This window comes from Hippocampus comes, unplaced genomic scaffold (genome assembly GCF_001891065.2).
Source record: "Hippocampus comes isolate QL1 unplaced genomic scaffold, H_comes_QL1_v1.1 scaffold360, whole genome shotgun sequence".
NCBI lineage: Eukaryota > Metazoa > Chordata > Actinopteri > Syngnathiformes > Syngnathidae > Hippocampus > Hippocampus comes.
The window spans coordinates 173,493-195,305 of NW_017804810.1; the positions used below are offsets into that span (position 1 = coordinate 173,493).

The window sequence follows — 21,813 nt, forward strand, 5'->3', positions numbered from 1 at the left end:
GGGGGGGGGGGTGTTATGTAAAGTTAGTGGTTGCAAGGCACTTTTCCTTCTTCCTCTGCTCTCTCTGGACCTATGCAAGATGTGACAGATGAATGAGAATGTGTTTTGTTTTAAAAAGCCTCCTTTTCCCTTGCCAGTGCGTGCGTGGGGGCCAGAGACCCTTACTGTGGTTGGGATCTCCTGCTGAAGAAATGCACCACGCTCGAAGAAAGCGCCAGAATGAGCCAATGGGAGCAGAGCATTACAAAGTGCCCCGTGAGTATCCGTCACATTTTGGGGCTGCCGCTTTCCTCTTTTAAAAAGTCAATCCATCCGCATGAATCTTATATTTCCATCCACGTCCGCTCGAGTTGCTCTGCATTCACTCAATTCATCCCAAGAATACGACTGAGCGAGGTATCCTTTCCAAAGAAAGGCATCCTGGGAACCAACAAGCAAAGTTTACGGGAGCGGCATGTCTCGGAGGCGCGCTTCCTCAAATCATTCACCTCTGGCTGCTTCTCCACATTTCTTCAAACTCGTCACCATTTGGGGAGCGACAACCGCTCAATATTTTCAGCGCCGCGCCGCTTTTTGAGAAATATCCCTCGTGTGATTTTCACGACCGGAGGAGGCTGTTCCGTGCTGTGTCGCATGTTCACAGGCAGATTGTCAGTCTTTCAAACATGTCTTAAGGAAAGAGCGCATAACATAACGGCATGCGCACATTCCAACACAATTGTCAGGGCAGGCAGTCTGTGGCGTAATCGACAGAAGCTGCGGCAGCGACTTGAGCAGTCGTACAACAGCCGGTTGGCCCCTCGATACACTTCCTCACGGCCTCCCTTGCATAGAAAATGAGGGCGTTTTGCATAAAACCTGTGGCACTTTTTTTATCCCTCAGCATCCAAATCATTCAAACGAATGAGTGTCAGTATTCTGTGTGCGGCGTTTAAATGATCGCCATTCGTGTCGAGATGCTGCTAATGATAAAGATGACTTCATATGCGTCCGCACAGGTTTGTGCATGCATAAATAGACGCATCTGCATAAGACACATCTGCAAGTAGGATTAATACGTTGCCATTATGGCGCCACAAATTCAGTTTGGAAATACTGCGGGGAAATTTGTCACATGAGCAGAAAATGCAGCGCTTACATCTGCAGGTAGATTGAAAACGCTCGGACTGATTACGAACAAGGGCACACTGACGTGCAATTGGTACCTGCAACTTTGTCCACTTTTTCACGATCAATAGTGTGTCATCTACATCATCTGGAGCAGTTCAGGAGTCGTATCTCATCACATAAAACCTTTTTTCCATCATTTAAATAAAGAAGAAATTCACGAGTGGGTGCCTTGACTTTGGATGCATGCATTGCACAGAAAGAGTCAATCTACCAGTCACGACTTGTACTTTCACGTCTTTAAGCGTGTGTAAGTGTGAGACGTCACTGCCATTGTACACACGCAATTAAGTGAAAAGCGGCAAAACTGTAGAGCCACGTAGACTCTTGATATGGAAAATGGCAAAGCAACAAATTTTTGTTTGACATATCGCAGTTTTTTTCTTTAAGACATTGCAATATTCTGAAAAAAAATAAATCATAATAATGACCAGTTATTTCACTTTAGTAGAGGTACCAAGATGCACTTTTCAATTAACACCCAGCCACATGTTATTTCGCAGACCGCGGATATGTAAAATATTAACCTCGCTCAAGAATGCACAGATGAAAATGTATTGAATGCATTCATTCATGGATTTGAGGTTCAATTCTAAGTATGAAATCTTGGGCCACACACACAAACACAGATACACAAAGCATGCGTTTGCGTTGTAATGTCTCTTATCCATCAAGGAAAAATCCGGTCGAAGCTTCAGGACGATCAGTGAAAATTCATATTTGAAATATTTAACCTTTTTTTTTTTTTTTTTAATGTGTCAACCTGGCTCATTTTAGCTTTCCTGTCATTTCGAGTTCCGCTGAGAAAACAACCTTGCAGTTTCATTCCATTTTGTTTCTCCTTTCTATTACGCTGGCTACTGTCCAGAGTGTGCTTGTGCGCCGAGGTGGAAACGTGTATTTTCTCATATCGCTGTGCTTCCGTGTGTGTCCATTGCGTGCATTTTGGAACATCATCTTCCGAGACGCATTTTCATCAGACTGCACACCTCGGTTGCCGCATACTTGCCTGCCAACGCCTGACTACTTCTAGATGCCATAGATGGTGTTTTGCGCCTATCTGGGGGAAAATACACTTCGAGTGTCGCGCTCACCGGCCTCCGCCTGTGTTTTCCTGCCAAGCAACGCGCTCCCAAGGCCAGTTTCTTTTTCAAGCTTTTGACGTCATCCGCTTTCATTGCCAACAGGTCCGTAATGTGACGGTTGATGGCGGCTTTGGCGCCTGGTCGGGATGGTCGGCTTGTAGCCACAATGACGGCGGCAGCGCGGGGTCCTGCTTATGTCGGACGCGCGCATGCGATAGCCCCATTCCTCAGTGTGGCGGTCAGAGGTGTCACGGCATCAGCGTTGAGGTCGCCAACTGCTCCAGGCAAGTTTCGTCCGATGCATTGACTGCAAAAATGCTCATCCATTTGCTGTGCGCTGAGGTGGAAACGATGCTCCAAATGCTTTTCCACTTAATGTGGGGCTGCGATGTGTTAATGAGGATCACAAATTCAATCTTTGTTTGGAAGGCAATTATTTTGGTGCCGTTTTTGCACCTTTCCCAACTTTTTGAGAATGTGGCAATTGAAATGAAACGCTTTTGGTTTCCATATTGAGTTTTCGGCACAAAATGAGCTTGCCGTCTGTTTATTCTACAATGTCCTTCAAGTGAATTCCGAATGTAAAACCTGAAAAAGAACAATTGGGCTGACACAGGAATGGGAATAGCCTAGAAAACCAGACGGTAACATTGAATTGCCAATTACGTACTCTCCACTGTCTTTTAATGAATTACAAAGTATGATTTGTTCGAAATTCTTTGTGTGTCTCCATAGAAACGGAGCCTGGACTCCGTGGACTTCTTGGTCTCCTTGCAGCACCAGCTGCGGTATTGGCTTTCAAGTTCGTCAGCGCTCCTGCAGCAACCCGACCCCACGTCACGGCGGCAGAGTGTGTGTGGGGCAGAATCGCGAGGAGAGGTACGACAAACGTCCACTTGTCTTGGTTGTGAATCGATTTCAAAAGCAGGGGAAAAAATGGCAAAACGACCTTCATGTAAAATTTCAAGTCCCAACGCATGAATGGCGCGAGAGCCTGTCAGGCATCTTCAAGTGAAGTCATAATGACGGCGATAATAGATGAATTTTGCGGCGTTATGAAGTGAGGGGCCGTTTGAGGCTCAAAATGGAAAAATAAATTAGGTACAGAGTGAAGAGAAGATTCACGGACGACAAATAGACACGCAGTCAAGTTAGTACTCGAATAATATGGAGCAAAGTAGCTGGATTAACTACGCGGCGCACACGACTGATCCATCTCCTCATCCTTTCCTTTCGGGAAATTGAGCACCCCACATTATTATTACAACTAAAACGGATGACGATTATCGGATATCTCTGCTGTCGCCTCTCAATCCATCTTTGTCTCGCCCCACCTGGTGCGACAGTCCTTGAGATATGCTCTTCTGCTCCACCAGTTGCCTTGAGCAAAAAACACTGTGACAAAAACTGGCGAACTCGTGACCTAACAAAGACTGCAGGCGGCCATTTTAGATATTCCTGTTTTTTTTTAATGATGAAAGCGCAGTTTGAACTTCTTAATCCGCTGAAGCTGTTTTTTTATTGGTGTTTTGGGCGTGACTCGTTTTGCGCGCGTTTGTGTGCACGTGACTTTGTGTAAACCAGCTCATCTACGTAGCGCACACACATTTATGATCCAGTCTCTTCTTGACACTTTTTCTTTTCTCTCTCCCAAGTCCCCCCATTCTGTCCCACTTCAAGCACGCAGATTAGTCAACATGAAAAAGAAGACCCCTCCAAGGATTATTTTCTCCAATCACAATATTCAAGAATATCGCTTTTGATTTTCCATGAAGAGCCGAGTATTTGGGAATAGCACAATGGAAAGGATTCCATTTCAGCGTGGAAAGCTATTTCAGCACTTAAAGCTATCCCAAAAGGCACGCAAGCCAAGACACAACAAAACGGGAATTAAAGCCGTTTTATCGCGTCTTGAAAAGTTGTAAACTATATGACAGCCTTGACAGCGTTGTTGTAAAATAACTGCTTTTACCCTGTCTCATAAAAATTTTGCGATGAATGCGTTCCCGAAGCGTTGTCATCCATCCGTCAGTTGTTCCTTTGTCTGTTGCGATGCGGGCATTTCAATCGTGAAGTCCCGAGCACGGTGACGCCACGTTCAAGCCACGTGAAGAACAATGCGCCGCTCTTGTCCAATTTGTCAACATGACATGCCTGTACGGACATCCTTGCCTTGCGGTATGAAGACTTTGTAGCTATTTCAGTTTGGTGGCGAGACACACTGAGGAGGAGGCATCGTATGCCTTCACATTTAATTATCTTGTCACTCAAAGGACACTTGTCATGCTTCGTTTTGTTTTTGCGCGAATCGCTTTGCATTGGTGTGACTGCCGTAAAATAAATAAAGACACTAGCTTCATTATTTTGAATTCTTTTTTTTTGCTCTTCAATCAGGGGGATATTTTCTTGCGTGCTTTCTTGCGCACTCTGTAGCTGCGGCAATCCTCCCATCTCGGATAGTGAGTCGGCCATTGTTTCAGCGTCGCCTAGCAACGCATCTGGCTGCACACGCGTACGTGTCATGTCTACGGATTTTAGGCCCGGCATATATTTCTAACAAATGCTTCAAAAGCTCCAATGACAGCGGTTGTTGTGAGGAGCACTTTCAGACAAACTTCAAGCCGCCGGCACGAGTTCGAAGCCGCACTGAATCTGTAAATTGAATCACAACACTCACCTGACTTCCCTGCAGGTGTGGTTTCGTTTAGCACACAGTGATATGAATGGTTGTCTCTGTCGAGATATGCCCTGTCGTTGACGAGCAACCTTTTGCCTGAAGTCAGCTGGGACAGGCGTCGGCTTCCCATGAGAGGCTGTGGAGAAAATGAACGCATGCATGGATGGATATACTGCGGCTCGTATTACAGCTCCCTTTTTCTTGGTCAGGTACTGTAACGAAAACCTGCCCTGCCCGCCACACGTCTACTGGTCGGCCTGGTCGGCGTGGGAACGCTGCAACGTGCCTTGCGGCGGCGGCATCCAGTCGCGCCGGCGAACCTGTGAGAATGGCAACGACTGTCCCGGGTGTGGCCAGGTACGTCATGCGAGAAGAAATGTCCTCCAACGTTTATCTGATGCACTGCCCATCCGCTCACATTTTTCTTAGTCTCTCAGTTTGCGCTATGTGGCGCGGTTAGCGGTCTCACCGGCTACGGAAAAGGAACGTAGCCCCATACTGGTCACGTTTATAGTGCGGAAGCATCCGTCCGATATATTGCCGGGAGCCGTTTTGTACCACAAATACCATAAGCCGCATATTAATAGGTTTTGCGTGTTCCCAAACAAAGGCACAATGCAAAGCTCAGGCTGAACGATGAATCGTTTTCTCTTGTTGACTGCGTGATGTGGTAATTACATCATCTCTGCTGCTTTTATCTCCGAAATTAAAATCGAGATTTGTGGGTGTCTTTTCCTCCTTGCCCCTTCGGTGTTTATTTGAGTGTTATGCTTCGAGAGAAAAAAAAAGCTCTGACGGATGCAAATTGTTTGGTGACTGTGCCGCCGTCAGCAAGCCATTCAAACCTGCTGTGTTCTGACCATATGGACAAAAGACAACTTGACTCTTCTCGGGCTTCCACTGCCATCAAGGTATGCTTGGATGAGTTTGGTCTGGAGGAACTTTACGAGCACATCGGGAGGAGCCGTGAATAGAGACAGCGAGTGAGGCGCGCTTGACCGACGTCAACTGGACTTTTGGACAAAAAAGAAATCCCATTTAAGGCTTTGTTTTGATTTCTTCATTACATGCAGCTCTCCTAACTAGGTCGTTCAGAAGTTAACCTTCCAGCAACGGCGTCGGTGTCTCGATTTATTTTGACCTACTACTGTGAAGAATAGCCGGGGGGCAGGGGAGGGAAATACGGGTGGAGGTGTCGACTCGAGAGCGGGCTTTTGTTTGTACATGTATGTTTTCTGAATATTGAAGAACAGCAAGTGTTTTTAAATTCTATCAAAAAAGAAAAAAAAGGATGATGACAAACATGCCAAGTTGCTCCAACATGGATGCAAATCATTGCAGGGTGAGCACATCATAGTCTCCCGCAAAGCTAATCAAAGCTGTTTCAAGGTAAAGTCTTAAGACTGGGCACAAATTAATTTGAGTCCTTTTAGTTAGCAACGGTTGAGACACGGACAGAGTTCAAATTGGGAGGAAAAAAAATACTGTAGCGTCAAAGTAACCCTTTTTCGGCTGTTACTTACAACCTACGACGATGCCCCCTAACCACAAGAGACACCGGTCGACTAAATTTGTGGAAAAAGGCCACCCTAAGCAGTATCTAATGGACCGTTTGATAAGATGGAAACAATAGTTCCGACTGTATTATGAAGCCTCCCTCACAGCCTGGTAGCCTCAGCCCCGCAGACTGATAATTGACCATGACATGTTAGTTGCTACACAACATCACGCAAATGGAAACGGCACCTCCCCACTTCCATTGCGCGGTCACACGCTATTGCCCCTAACGCTTTCTCTTTAGCGCTCAAGATGTCAAAATAGCCACTTCCACGCATCAGCCATATTGCTCTGATCTATTCAAGGAATGTCGCGATGTTAATAGTAGACTATACAAATGGATTTTGAGAGAAGCTCAGCATTCAACACTCGTGTTTCCCAAAGCGGAAAGTCTGGACTGATTTTGAAGCGATGCGTTTTCGACAGCCGAGTGAGGCGTCTTATCTGTTCATGGAGCGTATTAAGAGGGACTTCACAAAGCTGCCCACAAATCCGGAAATGTCTTCAATGAACGTCAAGAATTCAAATTCAGGGAGAACAAAGGGACCCAGCACTTTGAATCACATTGTAATCAAGTTCGAATTCCATTCAGATTCAGATTTTGGTTGACAAAACGGCATCATGGCCAAAGGTTTTTTTTTTTTCCTTTCTGAAATGTTCATGCGTAATTGTCACTTTAACGACGTACGGATATCAGGGTTCAGAGTGTGTTGGAAAGTGGACATCAACTTTTCATAGACGTGTCACAGAAGTTGAATTCTTAAACAGTCACAGTGGGGGGTGTTTTGTAATCAAGTGCGGACATCATGAACTATTGTAATTATGGACAATTGATCTATCATCGAATGTGAATGTCAGTCAGATCTTTGTGGAATTCAGCCCGGTAATTACAGTTACCCCGCGTTGCAAATCACGCATGGCTGATTGCGAAACGGTTCTGCAAATGAAGGTCACCCAAACAGCCAAACAAGCGGGGAGGGATGTCAATTCACGTTTTAATTATTCATGCCGCAGCGACGTCCACTGACAATCAGGATTGCTTCCTCACTACTACTGAAATCGCACAGCCTGCCCGACATGCTGTCAAGAAAAGCCAGAGAGCTGAAACTGACATCTTAACAGCAACGGCGTACTGCATAGAGACCCATACATACGTTGGAGAAGCAACTAATCTTTAACCAATTTGGCGTCAAGCTTTGGAAAATCTGCAATTCTGAAGGCCTTAGATAGTTGGTTGGATTTGGTGAATGATGTCGTGCAAAATCTAAATGGTTGAAATGAATATTTGCGGGTATGTATTTGTACATGATTGCAACTTTGCACCGTGTCGTGGAAATTACTCAAAAGTTCATCTCCTGGGCAACTGCATCCTCCATGACGAGGTCACGCAGGGCGAGGTCTGTGTTTGACAAAGTGCGCTGCAGAGATGAGACGGTGCTAATTAAACTGATGTGCCATGGAGATGTAAGGAAGGCTCCGTCGCCATGGACACGATGGCGTTTGATAAAGCCTCCGAAGAGGACCAGCCGCACAAAAATTTCACGTCTGGAAGTTTGTCTTAAATGTCAGGGAGCCGGTGTGTACGTAAATAGGCAACAGCACAACCTCGACATGCAACAACATAGAAACACCAATAAGCAGCGTAATTAGTGTAATCATGGCGGGAGGTTAGACGGGCAAGACTTGTTATTATTCACCTCCAACTGGCCGAGCACAAGAGTACCGTATCCACAAAAAAAGACCTAATGAGTACACCAGGCATACTTTCTCCTGCCACAACGCCAGGTACACACACACACATGTGCGAAGCCCCAATGCATATTTCCTTTGTGTTCTTTTGAAAAGACGTCACGAGCGTGCTCCTTATACATTTGTTTTGGGTTCATGTCGCGGTGTCGTGCTTTGTGTTGGTTCACCTTGTTATTTTCATGTCTATAGGGAAATGACATTTAATTTGTGTCCATGTTTGTTTTGCTAAATGCAGCATGATGGCAATATAGCCTCAAATACCTCAAATGGACTTTTGACTTTTTGAAAAATCACTTGTCAGTCCTTTACGATTTATACTGTATTTGGCTACCTGTACTCTAGGGTATGCAGGGAAATCTCTAGAATCAAAGTATTTCACCTCTTGCAAAGCCACATCGCTCTTTATGAGGGTTCAGTCAGTGCGATGTATTTATGAGCTATACATTGACCATGTTGCTATAAACTATATACAAGCAGTAGTTAAGACGGCCTCTTGAGTCACTGAATGTAGTTTAGCTCTCAGCCCAGTAATGTAATCTCCTTAGGTCTCTGCCTTGACATGATTCCTTTGAGAGCATTGGTGGGAGGGGGCATACCAGCAAAGTTTCATGAAATATTTACTGTGTTTGGCAACCATTAACAACTCGTAACACCCACAGACCACTTACCTTTATCTGGCTTTTGTCCACACGTGAGCTTTTTCTTGTAGTTGAGTTGCTGCGGGCGCCTGAAAGGCAGGAAGGATGCCTTTGCGTAGCTGCGGATTTGTTGTGTCTGATGACCACAGACAGGTGGCGGCTCGTGTGGAATCATGTTAAATATTAATGTGTGGCGGCGATTACGGCACTAGATGGAAAGAGGCAGGAAGTGCAGTGGACGTGACGCACTCGATCAGCGCGGACGCTAACGGAATCTCAATCTCGCCAGTGTGTTTATAACCTTGGCTCTCAAAGAGGGGGAAAGTGTGACGATCGAAAGATGGTGGAAGGAGGACCGAGAAGTGGGGATGAGTTATGAACTGTAAAAGAGAGCATACAGAGATGGATGGAATGAGACAAGAAGTAAAAGTGACGATGAGGAGTGGTGTCCACTTCGTGCAGAATAGGCTGCCACACGTGAGCAGATAATTAGTTGTCTTCAGACTTGGTGCCGCAGTTTGTATCCCAAGGCTATTCTGCACGACTTGTTCCAAATAACTAAAATGTGGATGTTTGTGAGCACAAGACAGCTCCTGCTCAGTATAAGTGCCACAGAAGCTTCTTAGTTCATCAGAGGACCATGTGCTGTTTACTAGATGCAGCGTACCCTCCCTGCAAGAATGACGACGACCACTCTGGGTGCCATTTATTACAGTAATAATAAAAAATATTTTCCCACAACAGGGCCCAAGGCACTGAACCAAAAGTAAAGTGAGAGTTGACCTCCACCAAGGCAAAACAATGCTCATTTAGAGCAGAAGTATTTGCCATGTTAGTATTAAGGGGGAAAGAAACATTTATGGTTTCCAATTGAATTGCATACAATGAATCGTACAACTTTTTAGGTCACTTAACATTTTTTTCCCGATAAGAAACGGGTATGGTGTGCAGCAGTAACATTAAAGTTATCGAATCAGATTTGAATGTGCAGGTGTACCTAATTTTGTGACCTGTCACACGACTATCCGCCAGGCTCTTATCTTCTTTTTCAAGGTCTAGCAGTCACTCAAGGCATATTCAGCATAAATAAACAAGCCTGCAAGGGGAAAATAGCAGCCGGTCTTTCACTTCTGCCATGGAACCGCCGTGATTATCTTCTGACTCTAGTTATCATCCCATACAGCGCCACAAATGTTATTTTCTGACCACTTGTCCTAATGGAAGCCGGTGGAGGCAATTTAAGGCCATACATTCTCACGACGTTCCTGAATGTGACTCACATTGTGAGCTTCAGTGATGTGTTTTTCATATTTATAGCCAGATGCAGACAGGAGAAAGCGGCTCATTTCTACCTCCATGGTTTCTCTTCCTCGCCTCGCATCCTTTGCTCTCCCCTTCTCCCCTTTTTTTTTTTTTCACTTGCCTCTGAACTCCATCAATGACCTTTTCTGCCTGCTTTGTTTGCGTCTCGCTATGTTCAGTGAAGGTGTCTGAAGGGAAGGTATCCTCATCGGGCCCCAGCCAGCCGAGCGGATATTTTGGCGGGGCAGACTGCCATATCAGCGGCATCAGCCACCCAGAACCAGAATCAGCTGCCTTTCAAGGATGAGCGGCAATGAAATATTTGAAAGGGCGCTTTGTTTCAACATCAAATATCGCATTTGAGAATTTTTCGGAGCAATTGCCTGGTGTTTTTACTCGGCTTGGAAAATACTGCAATCGTTTCTCTCTGAAATGTTCATGCGTAATTGTCACTTTAACGACTCGTGATTATCTTCTCCAACCTACCGCATAGAAACATTTTCCCCTCCCCTCATCCGCAGGAGTACCAGTCGTGCAACTCCCAGCCTTGTCCTGACCTGAAGAAAACCACTCCGTGGACCCCGTGGACACCGGTGAACATTTCCGACAATGGCGGGCACTATGAGCAGCGTTTCCGTTACACGTGCCAACATCGTATCCCGGATGCCAGCCTGCTGGAGGTGGGCAGGCAGAGAATCGAAATGCGCTACTGCTCCAGCGACGGCTCGACGGGCTGCTCCACTGATGGTGAGAAGCTATTGCTGCCTCGCCCGCTGGATTTTTCTGCCTTGGTGCAGCCCCGCTGTCTTTCTGCATGTTTTTCACTCCAAAAAAAAAAAAAAAAACCCCTCATTTTTCAGCTTCTGTCATTTATCAACAGGCCAATGCGTCAGACATGTTAATTAACTTCCACCCAAAAGCCAATCTTTACATTAAAGCTCCATCAATCTCTGATATGATGAACAATTTGGGCAAAGGTATTTTGGAGCAACTCCTTCATTAATCCAAGGTGAGGCTAGAACCACTTGTCCTCACTCGGGTAGCGGGCGAGTTGACATTTGGTGAAGCGGTGGGGCGAGATTCAAACCCAGAACCTCGCAAAGAAGAGGCATCCAAGCTATCCGCTGCCACGCAATCATTCCATCGAAGGAGAAAATGTGTGTGGAGAGCATAGAAAGGAAGCCAAAAAGAAATGGGCTCTACCCACAAACACAAGCCCCTTTCACACGACCTGCAGCTGGCATCTTATCCCGTTCCTTTTCAGACAAAAAGCCACAGAAAGACTGGGCCATGTCTATAATTTGTGCTCATCGAAACTGTGTTCTGGGACAGAGAAAGCAGCTGAATGACCGTCATCCCGGTGGCGTTTTATTGGCCTTGACACAATATGGAAAACAAGGTGTGAATCTTTTCCAAAATGTTCCTCTTCACGTCTGGTGATGCAGCACTGAGATGCGCCTCAAGAGAAATCAGGTCGTTTCCTAGCGGCTCGCAAATCAGGCAGGGAAAAAAAACAATCTATGTGCTCGTATGCAGAATGAAAATAGATGTTTACGAGCCGATTCCATTCACGGTCAGTCGTGTTTCAAGTTTATGGCCTTCATTTTGGTTTCTCATTTGAAGCCGATTCATTACAAGCTTTCTCCTTAACACGCTGTCTGGCTGCTCCGCTAATCTCCCATCACATCATCTTGTTCGGGACGTCTTTTGCCTCGCCGCCACATTGTGTGGGCTTCTACAAATTGCTCACATGCTTTCATCTCACACAGTCATCATGTGATGCGCACGTGATGGTGATGCACGAAGGGCCTTTATTGCTCTTGACTCATGTTAAGATGTGTATCCGTTTTTATGACAGCAGATAAATGGTGACAGTTTTTTTCTTTAAAAGCTTTTACACTGCAGCGCATACTGTGCTGACTCACGTGATTGCTCATAGCTTAATGATAGCAATGAATGAGTTTGTAGGAACCTGCGATGGCTAAAAGCCCAGATGTCAGAATCAAAGCCAGGGTGTCCTGCTTCATGCCCATTTCGGATGTATTCTTTTCATTTGGTTAAATTTGTGTGAGTGACATTTTTTGTTTTTGTTTTGCAAGGATTTATGGAAAATTATATTTTCTGGCCACTATTTCCCATGACTTCTCAGGGTGTGAGAAGAAACCCACAGCCATCGCTTTGGAAGCTTGTGAGTTTATTCCCTGGTCAGCTCGCTTTGGTGAGCGATGGCTTCATTGTTTCCCCTGGAGAAAGTGCGGGATGTCAGCAGGCTTGACGCGTTTCACTTGAGCTGATGTGCTATCAGGGCCAGGACCCTCTTGTGGGCAACAGATTACTTTTCCACACAGCACAGACTTGGTCGACGCACGCCAGTGCTGACGGATGATAACCGTTGCGCTATCCTTATTGTCTCTGCTTTGTTTTCCCTCTCTGCTCAGCCAGCACGCTTCGCTTTATACGGCTGACTCGCTTTTATCAACACAGAAAACAGAACGGGCTTAGCTTACAAGTGCGCGCAGTTTATTTGAAGTTTTCCATCACGGGTCTTCTCCAGGACTTTTTTTTTTTTTTTTTTTTTTTTTAATGAATACAAATCTAAGATGAATAGTGTAAATGTCCATTCCATTTACCAGAATGATTCATATGTTTATGATAAACGGATTTATTTTTTTGTATGGATATTTTGGGGGGGTTTTGCTTCCATGGCGTCCTGCTCGGGCCTCAAGTTCCAGGGGAGAAAAAAGGCGTATTTTTGACAATAGTACCAAAAAAAGCTGACCTTGTCGTCTTGCTTCTCAATAGCTTTTGTTCTTTTTTTCTTGCTGTATATTTGATACATTGAAAACCATCAAATTGAGGCCCACATCTGCACCGTGCGCTCCGACTCAAGCAAAACCTTTCAACCTGGATTTTTCAAAAGCATACCTTTGCATTCTAGCTGTAATTTATTCCCATGAGCATCTGTTTTCAAATGATTTCCACTCATCTTTAAATACCGCAACGTTGTCAGCATGGAGTTACAGGAGAAGTTCTATGCGGCAAAAACAATTGGTGAGGGCCAACCGTCTGTCAGAAGTTGAGATCAAGCGATTCTCACCAGACAAACTAGCGGGCCACATAAACGATAAGCCAACATATGAAAAGAATTGCTGGGTTGGCATTGTGATTTAACATCCTTGAAGTCAGGCTTTGATGGAACCCATATGGGTGACGAATCTGATGGTTCGACAAAACACAAGCGTACAGTGGAGCCGGACCAGCGGGATATCGCATTTGTTACTGTACCCTCCAAAGCAATCTAATGTGACCCCCAGCAGCTTTCACGTTGGTGGTGGTGGTGTTGTTTCTTCCTTTGAAGACCAAACTCCACAGACGTGTTTGGAATGAGGCAACTTTGATATCTTTGAATACATGTCACATTCACGGCTTCAAGAAATTCAAGCAGCAACTAATAATTGGGATGAAATGTTGCTCCATTCCTATCCCACATAACACCATGTGGATGATCCTAAGACACGCTTTAGTCCCTTCATCCGGCCGTTTTATTCTGCTTGTTTGGGTGGCAGCAATCCAAGTAGGGAAGCCGAGACAGGGACCTTCAGTTTGATCAGGGGAACGCAGTGGTGTCCCAATTGTGAGCCATTGCTCCTGCAGCTTGTCCTACGTCCACACTTGATCTGCAAATATCTGCTATAATAGTGAACGGAACCGGCGTCAAAAGGCACCCTTGGTGGAGTTCAGCATCACCCGTGAAGTAGTTGGACTTCTGTAGCTTCCAACAGTCTTCCATCAGCCTTTTTTGTTGTCGCTGTGTTTGACGGGCCACATCCCCTTTGTAGCAAAACAAATTGAATGTTTTCTTCCACTTCCTGTAACGACCAGGTGTCACATTACTTTTGTGAACATCATTGTGTATTTCATGGCTATTGGTGAGTCTTCTGTTTATTACACCCCTGTGCCCTTTGAAGAGTTTTAATTGCTTTCTCTTTAGTTGGCTCCTCCATGAAAAGCTTCCCTTGAGGAGGCTGCCGCCTGACACGTCTCAGGGCAGCCACGAGATTTCTGTTGCATGGTTCCACTGTGGCCAACCACAACACAACATTTAATAGCATGACACATACACACACACAGAAAATGGCTGTGCTGCCCTGAATCTAGGACACTTCTTTCTCACTAGTGGGCGTACAGTATGTGAAATCAAAAAAACTTAAATTGGACGCTGTGCACAGATGTCACTATTTTGATAGTGAGAAAATGGGTTTGACTCCTGTATGGAATTTGCATGCTCTCCCCATGCCTGCGTGGGTTTTCTTCGGGTACTGGTTTCCTCCCACATTCCCAAAACATGCATGGCAGGTTGACTGATCGCTTGTCTCCAGGTGCGATTGTGAGTGTGAATGGTTGTTCATCTACGTGTGCCCTGTGATTGGCTGACAAGCAGCTCAGGGTGGTCTCCGCCTACTGCCCGAAGAAAACTGGGATAGGTTCTGGCACGACCCTCGTAGATGGATAAAAATGGTGGCGTGACTTCTAGCAAACCTTTTCTGTGACAATGAGAGGAGACGTTCCCGGTTATGTGAAGGCCCGCATTGATGAGATGAAACATGACAGAGCTCGCCAACGTAACAGTCACGAGCAGCCGTTCCTTAAGTGCCCCTGAAAGAAATCTGGATGAAGAGTATCAGGTCACAGCTGCAGGCGGGTCAGCCCGTGCCACTGCACGCTTAGACTCCATAAAGAGCGCACAGCTCGACGGGCCCGATCGGTGCACACGTCAGCTTGTGAGGTGATGAGGCTGTAAGCTGCCAAGGTCGGCCATATTTATGAAGGGGTTGAGGACTAGCGCAAGGTAAACACTGCGTCTCCCCGAGATTACAGGGCAGCCCGAGGGCTGGAAAAAACGGGTTCCGGTTTTGGTAATGGGTGTGGGGCGGGGAAAAACTTCAATGGCAAAAATAGACAAGAGGAGGAAGAAAGGTACAAAAATAAAAGGCCTTGAAGAAGATGATGATGATGAAGAAGATTGACCAAAATTAAGCCTGGCTTTTGAGAGCCGGAGCTGCATTATCGTCTGTCAAAGTAGAAAGTGTTGAAGGAATGAATGACTCATCCGACAGTGGCCTGGACAGTCACTGTAATTTCATTGCAGGTGATTATCATTGACTCGGACAGATGGCTTCTCATTCAGAGAGACCAGATGATTCCTCCCCGTAGTGCTCAATGCCTCTCACAGGCCGCAGCACTTTCACAACGCTGATTAATGCATGTGGTAATTACAGTTTAATAAAAATTTCACTTTCTGATTCCGTGATTCATTCCGCATGAGAGCACCAATGATGGAAACTGATGTTGTTTGATGAACACAAGACGCCGCACTTCACTTACTGAATCCATCTTCAGAAAATAGAAATGAGGTCTGCGGAGAACACCGCGATACACAACAGCCCCGCGGCTGTTTCTAATCCATCATTCCCGCGTCGCCATTTCTGTCGACGTAGTCACACCAGAAAGTTTTAAATGTGCACCTCTTGATTTAGCTGAAGTCATCTTAATTGTCCGTGCTTTAGGTGAGGTTCTTCATCTGGGCAAGATCTCCGCACGCACCGTCAACGGTGGCTGGTCCTCGTGGTCTTCTTGGACCCAGTGCAGCAGAGACTGCAGTCGTGGCATCCGCAGCAGGAAACGGGCTTGCAGCAACCCGGAGCCAAAGTACGGGGGTCAGACCTGCCTGGGGGCCGCCCAGGAGTACCAGGAGTGCAACACCACTCCTTGTCCCGGTAAGGGATGCACACAAAGATTCACCAGAGAGAGAATATGAAGACGTATCTCACTGATAACTTTGGAAATGTTTAACAGTATTTTGTATTCGACGTATTCAAATACAGTGGTACCGAAAATTTGTTTAATTGCTCTACCCACTACTACTAAATCTACTAATCTCCAATGAGATTTGTTTTTCCGTGCGGAACAACTGTGTCATTCGAAGAGGAAAAAAGTATACTTTTACAAAGGACTCGAGATTCCATGTCTCCATGGCAAGCAATTACTTCCCCTCATTTGCGGTCCTACACAGATGAATACACACATCCACTCATCCAACCTGAGTTATCTTTTCCCCTTGAGTAAAAAAAGTGATAGAAAATCACGCTGCCAAATGACTTGCAAATCTTCAGGAATCACAAAAGAAATCAGACGCGGAAAGAGAAGCTGTGATGAAAACTCCAATTAACACCAAGGAATCAAAAGAGCCCCTCCCTGAGGCACTCCGCTATGTAATTACATAACAGATAAGTGATGCCGCCGGCTACGGCAGCCCTTGTTCACCGTAAAAAGCCCGGAGACGATGCCATTTCAAACCATGGCAAAAAGATGCATTCTGGTGAACAGGATCTGATGCTTGAGGAAGGAAAAGCTCTTTCTCAATGGAAATGCCCAACGTTTGACATCAAACGCACAGGTCTTAAAGAATATTCATCTGCCACCCCTTGAGAAAAGGGTTGAGATATCTTGCTAATAGTCTGGCTACGCACGTCATCGGCACCACCTTCAAGGTGTTTTACTCAACGCTGCCATGCTGGAAGTAAGCAAAGGCGACACGGGCGTGAGCGGCCATCAGTGCCGTTGTTTCAGCCCGTTAATTCAGTCCGCAAACGGCCGCGTGTGCGGGCTGGCAAACCTTTCCGCCTCATGCTAGTGCATGCAGCACATTGTGTCAAGATGTAGACTAATCACACCGAAGCGATAGTTGGGGCTCTCAGGTTTGAGCAGCAATACAAATGCTTCTCCTAATAGTGTTCGTCTGAAAGTCTGATGCCATTTTTGGCAGATGCGGCGTGAGACCAGCTGGGATCTTCCGCCGTCTTATCCTATCGTCTTTAATCCAAAGCTTTGAAGGAGGAAAACAGGTGTCGCGCCAACCATCCGTCTGGTTTAGGAACAAATGAATCTTGTGTTTTTCTCACAACTTCGCCCAAGATGAGACGATCCGTCACGGAGGGCCAGGAATCGACTTGCGCGTTACTTTGAGATAGAGAAATTACGCCGAGATGACAAAAAGCCACGGCATCTTCAATTACCTGCGCAAGAGCTGCCAAGCGCCAGCGGGTCTTTAAAAGCAATTCTCGGATGCTCCTGAAAAAGGGGAATTACTCTCTGCCAAAATGCACTTGCCATTTATCCATATGATTGGATATTAACGATATTAACTTGTAATTCTCCCGCCTGCCCTCATAAATAGTGCTTCACTTTTGGTATGGTAGGAATTTCTGTATCTCTTATTGCCCGCAAAATTACACCAAAACATTCTAATGATTTTCTTTTGTCCTTCCTCTGCTACCTTTAGTGGATGGGAGCTGGTCCTGCTGGTCTCCGTGGTCCAAGTGCTCCGTGACATGCGGAGGCGGACATTACATGAGGACTCGAACTTGCAGTAACCCCCCGCCTGCTTACGGAGGGGACATCTGCCTTGGCCTGCACACTGAGGAGGCGCTATGCAACACTCAAACCTGTCCAGGTATATAAACACACACACACACACACACACACACACACACACACACACACACACCCATCCATATGTATCACAGATTCCATTGCTTATTCTTTTCAGTCACTCTAGGCCCAGTGGAAGTCAGTCATGCATGACTAATACATAACCAAGGACCCTCACCAACAACACAATGCAGCTGGGAGATTTACTGTCATTTTTTTTTCGTTCGCAGAGAGCTGGTCCAGCTGGTCACAGTGGTCCCAGTGCGACTCCAGAGGGGCCCAGATGCGTGTCCGTCAACGATATTAACTTGTAATTCTCCCGCCTGCCCTCATAAATAGTGCTTCACTTTTGGTATGGTAGGAATTTCTGTATCTCTTATTGCCCGCAAAATTACACCAAAACATTCTAATGATTTTCTTTTGTCCTTCCTCTGCTACCTTTAGTGGATGGGAGCTGGTCCTGCTGGTCTCCGTGGTCCAAGTGCTCCGTGACATGCGGAGGCGGACATTACATGAGGACTCGAACTTGCAGTAACCCCCCGCCTGCTTACGGAGGGGACATCTGCCTTGGCCTGCACACTGAGGAGGCGCTATGCAACACTCAAACCTGTCCAGGTATATAAACACACACACACACACACACACACACACACACACACACACACACACACCCATCCATATGTATCACAGATTCCATTGCTTATTCTTTTCAGTCACTCTAGGCCCAGTGGAAGTCAGTCATGCATGACTAATACATAACCAAGGACCCTCACCAACAACACAATGCAGCTGGGAGATTTACTGTCATTTTTTTTTCGTTCGCAGAGAGCTGGTCCAGCTGGTCACAGTGGTCCCAGTGCGACTCCAGAGGGGCCCAGATGCGTGTCCGTCATTGTGATGTCCTGTTTCCTACTGGAAATCAGTGCTCAGGAAACAGCAGCGAGAGCAGGCTGTGCTCTCCTGAGTCCAACTTTATACCAGGTACCATTGACACAAGACACACATTCACAGACGAAGGCAGTGAGGATCCAGCTCGAGGATGGAGGCCCACTGCAGTCATCTAAATAATGTCACGATACGCCTTATTTATCTCACTCTGGGCATTTGTATGATCAGTCGAGGCATGACACCCCCAAAAAAGTGAGGAAATGGCACCTTTGTTCAAGCCAAATGTACATGAAGTTTGTCCTTCATTAACAACCATATTGCTATTGGCAGAAAGTAACAAGAAAAGACGTCTGTGCATTGATTTCTTCCACAGCCGGATCCTTAAAGCAAGATGGAACACATTAGTCATAAACAACTATGTCAACAATTTTAATGCTAAGTCCTAAAAAGAAATGACTACTTTACACTATTCATGAGCTCCAAGCTAACCAGCACTTCCATTAATCACGAGAGTAAACAATTAGCTGAATCAAAGGTCGTTAAGTATTTTGCATTAATTAGCAAGGATATAATACTTTCGCAAAAGTCTTACGGAATTACCCATTTTCGTTCCTCATCAATCGCCTTTAATAGGAAGGCTTGTCAATGGGGGTGTATTAGAAATGTTTTGTACTTCATTTTCTCTAATGAGGACGTCTATTTTTCATAAAACACTCCAGGTGCCGCCACGGCCATGATTATAGCTTGCGGAGTTTCTCCGGTAATCTTTCTCATATTGAAAGCAGCTTTCATCTCGCCATTCGCCAACGGAGGTGTAATTTGTCACGCGAGCAGGGGTGTGTTTGTGCCGGTTCCAGACCTAATTCTGATACCTTTTGCTATTTTTTTTTCTCATTTTATCAGAAATCTCCATTGCACGCTCCAGTCAGGAGGAGAGACGCTGTGGAGGTAATAGATGTGTGAATCTCGTTGAATGCGTGTGAGAAAGAGAGAGAAAAACCTACATGTGGCGTACTAATTTGCAATTCTGCTTAAATGAATATAAATCCCACCCCCCGAAATGCTGATCTGATAATAATCTCACTGCAGTAGTCTAAATTACATGCTAGGCCACACACACGCACACACATGTCCTCCAGTAACGTACTGCAGTCGCACTTAAAATTCAGGTGCAGAAAAATCCTGAGTAAAATGTACCGTAGCTACACGGTTACAGTTTGAGGGGATCAATCAAATCTCTTTTAACCATGTTTACTTCCGCAACAGCTGCAGGAATGCTGATGAAAGTGCTCAAGGTTCATAAGAAGCGCACGAATACGCTTGCATATGTTGGTGCACAACTGGCAGCTGGGAGTCAAGTCATGGAAGTTCACAGCCAAATACCCAAATTGTGACTGTCACTTATGACAGTTTTTGACAGTTACTGACAAGATTTGCTCGTTTGTTCTCAATGTTACCAGATATTTATAGAATTGCATGCAATGTTGTATATGCATCAAAACGATAGTAATGGTCTCCAAAAAGGAGATGTGTCGAACCTAAACAATGCAGCATATTTATATTGAGTGATAAATGCCAGCTAAGTAGCGTTCAATCACTCACGAAATGAGGAAAGTATTTCTCTAGCCGCCCATTAGCATTCTAGCTAAATTCCAATACAGCGGACAAAGTTTTGTCTGCTTTCCCCAGGTACTTTGGATTCCTCCCACATTCCCAAAACATGAATATCAGGTTCATCTCCAACTAACCTAACATTCCCTTTTGTGATGTCTGCATGAATGGTTGTTTGTCTACATTGGTTGTCACCCATTTGAGGTTGCACCCTTGCCTCTCGACCACAATCAGCTCGAGCACATGGGCAACCCTAATGAGGATAAGCCCTCTCGAAAAAGGATGGAAGGATTCCAAGAAGGCTTCGCCATCACCAAGTTCTCGAGCCTTAATGAGGCCATCATAAGAGCGTGATTTGCAGCTTGAGCTTCCAATCTCCCTCCTTCCCTCTGCTTCACCTCCATTCAGATTTCAACCTCTTCCACATGATCGCTGTGGGGCTCAGCAGCTCCATTCTGGGATGTCTGGTCACCCTGCTGGTGTATTCGTACTGCCAGCACTACCAGCAGCAGTCGCACGACGCCACCGTCATCCACCCCATCTCCGCCGCGCCGCTCAACACCAGCATCACCAACCACATCAACAAACTGGACAAATACGACACCGTGGAGGCCATTAAGGTCTGTACTCGATATTTTACGAACAGTTACTGCCATGAGGTACACTTCCCGCTGCATGACTCGGGACTGTCACGCGACCGACCGCCTGCCGAGCGCTGACACCGTCTCGCCTTGTAACAGATTGACAAGCGTTGCGTGGCTTTCTTTTTTTCATGTACTCCACTGGCGTCTCACTGTGTCACTTTGTTCTATGTCGACGTCAAACCTCTGCTTTCTCATAATATATTCATGCACCTCGGGGCCGTCAGGGAACACTCACTTGTGTCTCGGAGATCTCTGCTTATGACAATTTCCGAGTAGCGTCGTACTGGGTACTGCGGCTCCATCCCAGCTTTTATCAACCTCTATAATCTGTTACCTTGCTGCATTTTAGATCTGCAGTGATGACCTGGAAAAATTGGAGATGATTACATAAGCGGCACTTTATGAACGAAAAAAGCAAACGCCCAGGGGCTCTGTTAGGCAGAACAGATCCTTTGGCTCAGCGCAAACCTCTCCGAGTGTAATTTCATCAAGGCATGAAGGTGTCGGGAGCATTCATCTGTCATGCAATTAGAGTCGGGGGCATAATTCACTCTGTTCATTTGCAGACGGAGGCGAATATTAATACAGACAGTCCACATCACATTACAAAAATAAAGAACAAAAAAAAAAGCCTATTATTTTTCCCCCCGTGTCTGTCTTTCTAAATGGGCTCGATGATCAAATATACAAAGACAAACTAAGCCTCGTCCTCCTCCCGAAAAGTCCATAATGCTGCATTTCCAATGATGGATGTTAATTCTCAAAGCAGCAGCTTCATCCTGAGCAAAAGGAGCCGCCGCATATTGCTTACTTGGTGTCCAGTCAATAATAATGAAGCAAAAGGTTTGGTGTTGTTTCCTCCCTCTCCTTGCAGCCAGACGTTTCGGTTCTCTTGCCCTTGGACGAGCCCGCCATGCACCACCAGCCTGTCTCTGCTAACATGGGGGTGTCTATGCGGGGCCTGGAGATATTCTACTAACCGCTGACCTCACTACAACATCCCA

General features: G+C 45.8%; 1 protein-coding gene across 1 annotated transcript in view; it reads left to right on the forward strand.

Annotated features, from left to right (window-relative positions):
- Nucleotides 1–21,813, forward strand: part of sema5a (sema domain, seven thrombospondin repeats (type 1 and type 1-like), transmembrane domain (TM) and short cytoplasmic domain, (semaphorin) 5A) — a 90,226-nt gene that overhangs the window by 65,170 nt on the left and 3,243 nt on the right. The window contains exons 13-22 of the mRNA XM_019863398.1: nucleotides 138–255; nucleotides 2,355–2,536; nucleotides 2,988–3,131; nucleotides 5,139–5,286; nucleotides 10,697–10,922; nucleotides 15,743–15,952; nucleotides 17,518–17,688; nucleotides 18,492–18,647; nucleotides 19,458–19,502; nucleotides 20,574–20,785. Of these exons, the coding sequence (XP_019718957.1) occupies nucleotides 138–255; nucleotides 2,355–2,536; nucleotides 2,988–3,131; nucleotides 5,139–5,286; nucleotides 10,697–10,922; nucleotides 15,743–15,952; nucleotides 17,518–17,688; nucleotides 18,492–18,647; nucleotides 19,458–19,502; nucleotides 20,574–20,785 (1,612 nt within the window). The remainder of the gene's footprint in view (nucleotides 1–137; nucleotides 256–2,354; nucleotides 2,537–2,987; nucleotides 3,132–5,138; nucleotides 5,287–10,696; nucleotides 10,923–15,742; nucleotides 15,953–17,517; nucleotides 17,689–18,491; nucleotides 18,648–19,457; nucleotides 19,503–20,573; nucleotides 20,786–21,813) is intronic.